The 8,991-nt window shown below is 56.3% G+C and overlaps 1 protein-coding gene across 2 annotated transcripts in view; it reads left to right on the top strand.

Annotated features, from left to right (window-relative positions):
• Positions 1-4,378: 4,378 nt before the first annotated feature.
• Positions 4,379-8,991, top strand: part of EXOC3 (exocyst complex component 3) — a 22,941-nt gene continuing 18,328 nt past the window's right edge. The window contains exons 1-3 of one of the 2 annotated variants that reach the window (XM_024731955.1): positions 4,379-4,411; positions 5,572-5,762; positions 8,243-8,462. In XM_024731955.1, the coding sequence (XP_024587723.1) occupies positions 5,619-5,762; positions 8,243-8,462 (364 nt within the window). In that variant the 5' untranslated portion in view covers positions 4,379-4,411; positions 5,572-5,618. Of the gene's footprint in view, positions 4,412-5,571; positions 5,763-8,242; positions 8,463-8,991 lie in introns of those variants that run through there. The other variant, XM_024731956.1, reaches the window with a different exon arrangement.

The following is an 8,991-nucleotide window of genomic DNA, read 5'->3' as shown; positions in this document are numbered from 1 at the left end:
GGTTGAGAGTCCACCTGCCGATGCCGGGGACGTGGGTTCGTGCCCCGGTCCGGGAAGATCCCACATGCCGCAGAGCGGCTGGGTCTGTGAGCCATGGCCGCTGAGCCTGCGCGTCCAGAGCCTGTGCTCTGCAACGGGAGAGGCCACAACAGTGAGAGGCCCGCGTACCGCAAAAAAAAAAAAAAAACCAAAAACGTCCCTCAGTCAGCACCTTTGTTATTTTCCAGCCATGCCCCTGCTGAAAAATCGTGTGGGGAAGGTGAGGATGGAATGTAGAAGGTCAGGTGTGGCCAGTCCTGCTTTAAAATGTCATTACCGTGCTAATTACGGGCTTGTATTTTCTGTTGCCTGTAGCTTTTGTCTATATAGCTGAAAAATATTAAAATCAAATACGATGTAGGAATGGGGTGGAAGGGAGGAGATAAACAAATTATATTTTATATTTTTGCAGTTTCTACTGGATGAAAAAAGTTTTCAATATCTAGACTGACTTGTTGAATTTTTAAAAATGGATACACTATAATATAACTATTTGTACTGTTTTCTCAGTGCCTTTAGAAAGCTTTCAAATACATTTCCGATACTGTGGTTTGTATTAAATTTGCAATATTGATGTAAAATAAATCATACATGTTAGTACATGTTTACTGTAAATGGAAACGTCTACTTGAGTTTCCAAATTTATTTCCTTTAAAGCGTGCGTAGGCTAATTTATATTATAAGACTGTCCTTCACCACCAGATCCGAGGCGGTAATAAAAGCACAAGTGGACCCGGGGCCAAAGGAGGAGCGCCGGTGGCCGCTTTCTCAGCGCTCCCTCCCTTTCCCGCCCGTCACTGAGGGTTGGGGGGGACCATCCCAGGTGTCTTTAGGACACCCCAGACTCAAGCTCTCCTGCGAGGAGCAGACGCCTGGCCTCGTGTCATGTGTGTGGTGGGGTTGGCCTCGGCCCGCCCAGGACCTGGTGACAGGTGTGTGTGGGCAGGGCTGGGAGGTCACCAGGGCCCGGGCAGAGACTCCTCCCAGGCCCAGGGAGCCGTGTTTTCATTTCCTTTGTTTGGTCAAGGAGCACCCCCAAACTGCACTAGCGTCAAGTGCCCCGTACAGAGCTTGGATCTGACCCCTGCTGCAGCAGTCGCGCCCTGGCCAGGCCCCCTTCCGGCGTCCTGCAGGCCACCACCCCCGTCTGTTCTCTGTGACTCCCTGTCCCTCCTGGGGAGACCAGGCCAACCTGCCCCCGCCAGCCGGGTGTAAGCCAGCTGCTCCCCGTCCCAGGAGGCCACCTGCCCAGCTTGCCGTCCCCCACACCCTCCCCCCATCTGTGATCTTCAGACTCACGGCCTTGAGGCCTGGGGCTGGACAACACTCACGTTCACGCCGTCACGTGACTCTCCCACCACCTAGCCTGCTGCTGCGGTGGACTTGCGGGTAGTTCCCAGACTTCTACGTGCCCAGCGGCTGCCCCCACCCCCGCCCAGTGCGCCTCTGCGGGACCGAGGACACACCCGAGGGTGCTCGTGGCTCACACCTCACCAGGGCGGGGTCACCAGGGGCTGCCCAGGCGTCCTCCAAAGGTGTCCTGCCACGGGCAGCTGTCACAGCCCGTTCGGGCCGCTGGAACGAAGATACCAGAGGCTGGGTGGCTTATCAACAACAGACACGTATTCCTCACGGCTCTGGAGGCTGCAGGCCTGAGGCCTGGCTGCGGTGGCAGTGGGGTCTGGCGCAGGCCAGCTTCCAGGTTGCTGACTGCTCGCTGTGTCCTCGCCGGTGGGAGGCGCGCGGGAGTCTCGTGAGGTCTCTCTGAAGGGGACTGGTCCCATTCTCATGGCCTAGTCACTCCCCCAAGGCCCACCTCCTAACACCATCACCTTGGGGGGCGGTTTAGCATGTGAGATCTGGGGGGACACAGCATTCAGCCCGTAGCAGCAGCCCACCGGCGCCCACTGGGGTCTCACCTCCCCACCGATTTGGTGCCGCCAGACGTTTCAGCTCCGTCTCTCCGAGGGGCGAGGAGGCAGCGAGTTGTTTTATGTGCATTTCCCTCCCTCCTTCACTCAGCTGGTTGTTGAGCCCCTGCTGAAGACCAGGCCCTGTGACAGCGCCGGGGACACATTAGGGAAGAAAAGATGCAGAAATCATGCTGCTGACATCCCTGTGCATGTGGACAGGGGACAGGGAGCAGAGAAGTGACCAAAGAACCGTGTAAGTTCTGTGATGCATCGGGAGGCGGCGGGTGCTGCGCAGACGGGTCAGCTGGCGTCCTGTAGCCCAGGTGGCAGTTCTGTGGGCCAGGCAGACTTCGAGCCAAGACTTGACAGGAACAGTGTCCAGGGTAGGGGTGGAGGAGCCTTACGGGCTGGGGCGAGAGGGTGGGATGAGGTCAGGCAGGGGCAGCGGGTCACAGGCAGGTCTGAGGGAGGGGAGCACGGCAGGGCTTCCGGTGAAAGCGACCCTGAGCCGCGGTTTGGAGGCCGCATCGGCTGCAGGGCAGGAGAGGGGCCCCACGGCCACCCTAAGGACCATGACAGTGCCGGGAGGCAGCCCCGCCCCGGTTTCTTCCCCGGTGCGCTGGCTGCTCCTCTACTGTCTGTCCTGCACTTGTTTGCCGTTTTTGGTGAATTGTGGGTGTCATTTTAAAGTTCAGGACAGTAGTGCCTCGTCAAAGATTTTCTCTCAGTCTATGGCTTGTCTTTTAAGAATTAAAAAAAAATACAAGGGTTTAAAATCTTAGCATGGCAAACTATCTTTTTTTCTTTATGGCTTATGCGTTGTGTATCTTAAGAAAATGACTCTCTCTGACCGTGCCTTTGATATAAAGCTCATTTTGTCTGGTATTAACATTGCCACACCAGCTTTCTCGGGCCTGGACTAGCCGGCGTGCAAACCTCCTCCACACCTAACCATCCTGTTTCTTTATGTTCTAGATATTTTTCTCATAAATAGCTGGTTGGTTTAAAATCCATTTTACTCGTGTTCTTTTTTCCTTTTTCCCGGCTGCGTGGGGTCTTCGTTGCAGTGCGCGGGCTTCTTGTCGCGGTGGCTTCTAGGCCCGTGGGCTTCAGTAGTTGTGGCTCATGTGCTCTAGAGCGCAGGCTCAGTAGCTGTGGCGCGCGGGCTTAGTTGCTCCTTGGCATGTGGGATCTTCCCGGACCAGGGCTCAAACCCGTGTCCCCTGCACTGGCAGGCGGATTCTTAACCGCTGCGCCACCAGGAAAGCCCCACTTGCTTGTTTTCTGATAACTGATATATCTGAACATATCTGTACTCCTTACTCTATGTTTCTAGTTACATATGATCCTTTGGCTTTTCTCTTCCTAGTGTCCCTGTGGGATTGCTTGCACTTTCTTTTCATATTTAACAAAGTCTAAGCTAGAGCTTATCAAGACCTCTGTTCTCTCAGGACGCTTTAGAAGCAAACCACCTGGCTCTCTTCTTTACTCCTGCCAAGGTTGGAGGGCCTCTCTAAAAACGCTCCTGGTTTGCTTCTGCTGAGCAGTGAGTTTCAGTGAGAGCTTCTAGGCTGAGGAGGACACCAAACCCAAGTGAAGCGCAGGCCCCTAGCTATGCGTTCTTGGGGGCCTTTCCTGACCCAGGGATCCCAGTACCTGGGAAGTATGGCTTTTGGGGGTCTTGTCCTTTGTTTTCCCTGGTTCCACTCTTGCACTGAGGATGATCAAACTGCCTTTACAGTTAGAATTTCAAACATAATTTTAACTTTTGTTTACATTCTTCATTTCTCAGCTTGGTGCTATATTTTCATAAATTACTAGGTGCAGATGACATAGTAGAGGGATCAGCCATCAGAGTCAGTACGGTGCTTAAGTCCTGGCCCCTGGAACGTGATCCGCTAATCAGCTGACTGGTCATTTTTGGTGTACGTGGCCACAGCAACGGGGGGCTCACACAGCTCCACCTTCCTGCCCCCGTGTGCCTGTGTGTGCTCACGTGGATGTGGTGTGTGTGTGTACGTTTATGGCGTGTGTGCGTATGTGTGTGGCATGTCTGTATGTGGTATGTGTCTGTGCAGTGTGTGTCTGCTGTGTGTGCTGTGTCTATACGGGTGGTGCGTGTCTTTGGGTGTGGTGTGCAAGTGTTTGGTGTGTCTACACGTGCGTGTCTGTGTCTGTCTGTGGCGTGTGCCTGTGGTATGTGTTTACGTGCGTGCGGTGTGTGTGCGCTCGCGCCCTCCCGCGCCGCGCCGCGCCGCATCCCCGCTCTGCTCCCTCCTGGTCGCGCGGTCTCCACCAATCTGGGCGACACCCGTCGGCAGCCAGCTCGCCAGGTCACTCACCCCGCGCGCCGGGCACGCAGCGTCGGGACCGCCCAGACCCCACCCTTCCAGTCGCGAGGCCGGAAGCGGAAGTGCCTGCCGGCCGCTCACTTCCGGGTGGCGGCGGCGGCACGCACGGTGAGGCGGCTGTGGTAGGGCGGTCTCCGGGCGGTGGTCGCGGTCGCCGCCCGCTGTCCCTTCCCCGGGCTCCGGCGGGTGCGGGCGCGGCCGGGAGGCGGTGCGGGTGGCAGTGGGGTCCCGGGGGCGGGCTCTCGTCCGCGAAGGGGCGGACGACGCGCCGCGCGAGGAGGGAGGAAGCAGGTGCAGAGCTGCTCGCGCGGGTGGCGGGCGGGGAGACGCGCGGCCGCCCCGGGTGTCCGGCCCTGTGCGCGTGCCTGTGATCAGGAAAGGGGGCGAGGAGGGACGGCGCCGCAGCCCCGCTCCGTGGGCGGGCACGAAAGGCACTCGTGTCCAGGGCCCTCGGGGGCCTGCGCGGACTTGGGTGGTGCTCTGAAAGCGTGTGAGGAGGGGTGAGAAATGTCTTTGAGAATTTTGTACAGAAAACACGCATGGAGACGGGCGGCTAATAGCTGAAGTCAGTCCTGCTCTGCCAGACGCTCACCAGGTGTCCCTAGTTCCGTGGCTGGGATGTTGGTGGAGCTGGCGCTGAAGGCAGGTGTGCCTGGTGTCCAAGCACCTGTGCCCCGTGCGCTGCACCTGCGCACAGTGCCTTCTGCCCTCTCCCCTTTGTTGACTAGGGCTGTTAAGCGGTAGGAAATGGAATTGGGGATACTGCAGACGGTGATTTTTGAGGGAAATGGTAGGACGGGTGCTGGAACCTCAGCTAGGGACGGTAAGGTGCGTGCTGTCCCTGTGTCTCCACGTGTTCACGAGGTGTCCTGGCGTGGCCCCCGCCCCCGTCCCCTGGTGTGTAAAGGGGTGGTGTGAGGGCTCTGGAAATGAGAAATTGGCCCTATCTGGGGCAGAGAAGTGCCCTGGAGACTGACATCTGATACGATGAGTAGTCTGGGGCCCCCATAGAGGCATCATCTGTATGTCAATATCTTATGCCTGTAATCGCCTCCGGTCCGCTTAAGGGTAAAACCGTGTTCTGAGGGTTTGTATTGCTTATCGAGCAGTTCATAATCCTAGTTCAACCTGGTTAATGATCTCGAATGCTCTCATTAGAGCCCCGCTGTGAACAGCACTGTTGGTGGAGGGGGTAAGTTTTGTTGCTAACATTTCTATCTCCCTAACACATTTTCCCCCTCCTGTTCCCTCTCTGCCTATGGACACAGGATGCCTCTAGCATGACAGGCGCAGAGATTCTGCCAGCTTTGTAGCCATGAAGGAGACGGACCGGGAGGCTGTTGCGACAGCGGTCCAGAGGGTTGCTGGGATGCTTCAGCGCCCGGACCAGCTGGACAAAGTGGAGCAGTATCGCCGGAGAGAGGCCCGGAAGAAGGCCTCTGTGGAGGCCAGATTGAAGGTATGAGGCCTGAGTGGCCATGGGCACCTGCTTCACTCCCAGGTGGGACACAGGCTTGTATCTCAAGTTTCTGGTTCCTGCTTAACAGCTGGACTTTGTGATGACGTGGAAGGGGGCAGCCTTGAACGTACCTTGACTTAGCACGTTCCTTCCAACAGTATCCTGCCAATCAGTAGATTGACAAACAAGACGGGGGGAATGTTGAAAACACCAAAGGAACAACCTTTTTGAGCACCCAGAAATGTCCGTTTAACTTTTTAAAGAACGCTAGAAGAATGACAGCTTCTCTTCTTCATTAAAAGCTCTTCTGCAGAGCGTATCCAGAGAGCGTTTTGTTAGGCTCATTCTGGCACGTGCTGTAGTAGGCTGGCTGCGTACCCGGCGTGCTGCTGGCCCTGGGGCAGGAAGCAGGAGAGCTCGGCACATTTATTAGAGTGTGGGAGACTGAGGCAAGAAAGAAAATCGATCTTGTATGATTTGGATTGGCTTTCAACTTAATTCACACGGAGAGAGGAGGTTTTATTAAAATTACGCACACTTGCTGTAGTTGTAAAAACGTTGAGACCGTGGCCTGCTGTAGTTGACTGGCAGCACGGCGGTCCTGAGGACTCGAGAGCGCGTTTTAGGAAGGTTACTTGTCATGCTGACAGGGCAGTGAGGTCACCTCTCCAGCTGAACGTTAGTGGCCGGGTAAGTGCAGGTTTGTTGAGACAGGTTGAGGTTCGTTCACTTGCACCAGTGAAGCAGCCAGAGACCTGTTGGACTAATTTGAAACAGTTTCATGTCAATTTAAAAAATGGTTTAGGGCTTCCCTGGTGGCACAGTAGTTAAGAATCTGCCTGTCAACACAGGGGACACGGGTTCGATACCTGGTCCGGGAAGATCCCACGTGCTGCAGAGCAGCTAAGCCCGTGCGCCACAACTACTGAACCTGCGCTGTAGAGCTGCGAGCCACAACTACTGAAGCCCGTGCGCCTGGAGCCTGTGCTCCACAAGAGAAGACACCGCAGTGAGAAGTCCACACACTGCAACGAAGAGTAGTCCCTGCTCGCCGCAACTAGAAGAAAGCCCACGTGCAGCAACGAAGACCCAACGCAGCCAAAAAAAAAAAAAAAGGAAAAAAAATAGTTTAGACCTGCTACGTTTTTATTCAGAATTTTATTTTATTTTATTTTTATTTATTTATTTATTTATTTTTGCGGTATGTGGGCCTCTCACTGCTGCGACCTCTCCCATTGTGGAGCACAGGCTCCAGACGCGCAGGCCCAGCGGCCGTGGCTCACGGGCCCAGCCGCTCCGCGGCACGTGGGATCCTCCCAGACCGGGGCACGAACCCGTGTCCCCTGCATCGGCAGGCGGACTCTCAACCACTGTGCCACCAGGGGAGCCCTATTTTATTTATTTTAAATTTATTTTAAATTTATTTTTGGCTGTGTTGGGTCTTCATTGCTGCACGCGGGCTTTCTCTAGTTGCAGCGAGTGGGGTCTCCTCTTCCTTGCGGTGCGTGGGCTTCTCATGGCGGTGGCTTCTCTTATTGTGGAGCACGGGCTCTAGGCACGGGGGCTTCAGTAGTTGTGGCTCTTGGGCTCCAGAGCGCAGGCTCAGCAGTTGTGGCGCCCGGGCTTAGCTGCTCCACGGCATGTGGGATCTTCCCCGACCGGGGCTCGAACCCCTATCCCCTGCATTGGCAGGCGGATTCTTAACCACTGCGCCACCAGGGAAGCCCTTATTTAGAATTTTAATCTGTTCTAGGAACTTGTGGGATTAGCTAACAGTTGTTGTGTTTTGTTGAAATCATGAACTCTTTCTAAACGCTACTTAGTGTTTCATGGGTGAAAGGTATTCCTGGGCACCGTTGTGCTCCCTGGCCTTTCCCTTCCTTTTCCCATCCACCTGCTGCTCCTTCACGCCATCTCCATTCTGACTGTACGGATCACTGGGTGGCATTGCCACGGGCTCTCAGAGTGAGTCTGAATCTCAGGTGCACCAGCTCTGCGTTGTGGGGCCGGCCGTCCTGGAGCGGAGTCTGGTTCTGGCCGAATGGCAGGAAAACCCTCTCCGCTCAAGGTGATGAGCAAGTCCTGACGGTTTCTCCGTGTAGTGAAGGCCTGTTAGGAAGCTGAGGGGTGCCTGAGAGGTGGTGTGTAGAGTCCTTCTAAGGGCACCACTTAAGGGGCGGCCCTGGGACTCGGGGTATTCCCACGGTGGAGTCTGGCGTTCTCAGGTCAAGGGGCTGGATGAGGGGTGTTGTGAGGTTTTCCCAACAGCTTTAAAAACGTTGTTTTGTGCTAAGAAGCAATGGAAAAAAGGAAAAGCTACCTTATGAATCAGTGGAATCCTTGTTGCGTTTTGTTGTCTTGTCTGTGGGCATTGACTGTTCTCTACTACTGAAACGCCTCTTTTCTACACTCTGAGCCTCCTGGGGAAGGTCTGCTCGTGGCCGTCCCAGCTCTGCTCACCCACCCAGTGTCTTCCCTAGGCCGCGATCCAGTCGCAGTTGGACGGGGTGCGCACGGGCCTCAGCCAGCTCCACAGCGCGCTGAGCGACGTCAAGGACATCCAGCGGTCCCTGGCCGACGTCAGCAAGGACTGGAGGCAGAGCATCAACACCGTGGAGAGCCTCAAGGCTGTGAAGGACGCCGTCGTGCGGCACAGCCAGCTCGCGGCCGCCGTGGAGAACCTCAAGAACATCTTCTCAGGTAGCCGGGCCACGGCCGCGCTCTCTCCCACGACTCACGTGTGCGTTTCCTCGCCCTGTGGGTGCTGCAGGGCAGTTGTCGCTGTCGTCGCCCTGCTCAGAGGGGTGATTTCTGCCTGCACAGTTGGGTTCTTATTTTGAACACAGGCGGATGGTCAGTTGAGCAAATGAAGGCTGGTAGAACGTTTGTGGCTGTGAAATGGTCAGGACAGGCACAGAAATGGGTAGCTGAGCGAGCGCTGCGTGAGCATTGTTCCCTCAGCTGCAGTGTGGCTCAGCGGGGCTCGGCCAGGTCTGGCGGCTGAAGATGCGCCGCCCGCGGGACGGCTCGTGGTCAGGCTCACGGTCTGCGGGCGAAGCAGCCCTGCGAACGGGACGAGCGGGCGCGGTTCCCAGACAGGAAGGGTGTGCACGGGTCGCAGGCTGGGGGCAGGGCAGGGGGTGGATAGGGCACACCCTGGAGTCTCAGTCCCCATGGGAGCTGGGCCTGGGGGCGTCCTTGGGGCTGGTGGGGAAGGTGGGGGCGCGGG

This window comes from Neophocaena asiaeorientalis, unplaced genomic scaffold, assembly GCF_003031525.2.
Source record: "Neophocaena asiaeorientalis asiaeorientalis breed wild unplaced genomic scaffold, Neophocaena_asiaeorientalis_V1.1 scaffold104, whole genome shotgun sequence".
In the NCBI taxonomy this organism is placed as follows: domain Eukaryota; kingdom Metazoa; phylum Chordata; class Mammalia; order Artiodactyla; family Phocoenidae; genus Neophocaena; species Neophocaena asiaeorientalis.
Note: the sequence above shows the minus strand (reverse complement) of the source record. Positions and strands in the feature narration are given on the sequence as shown.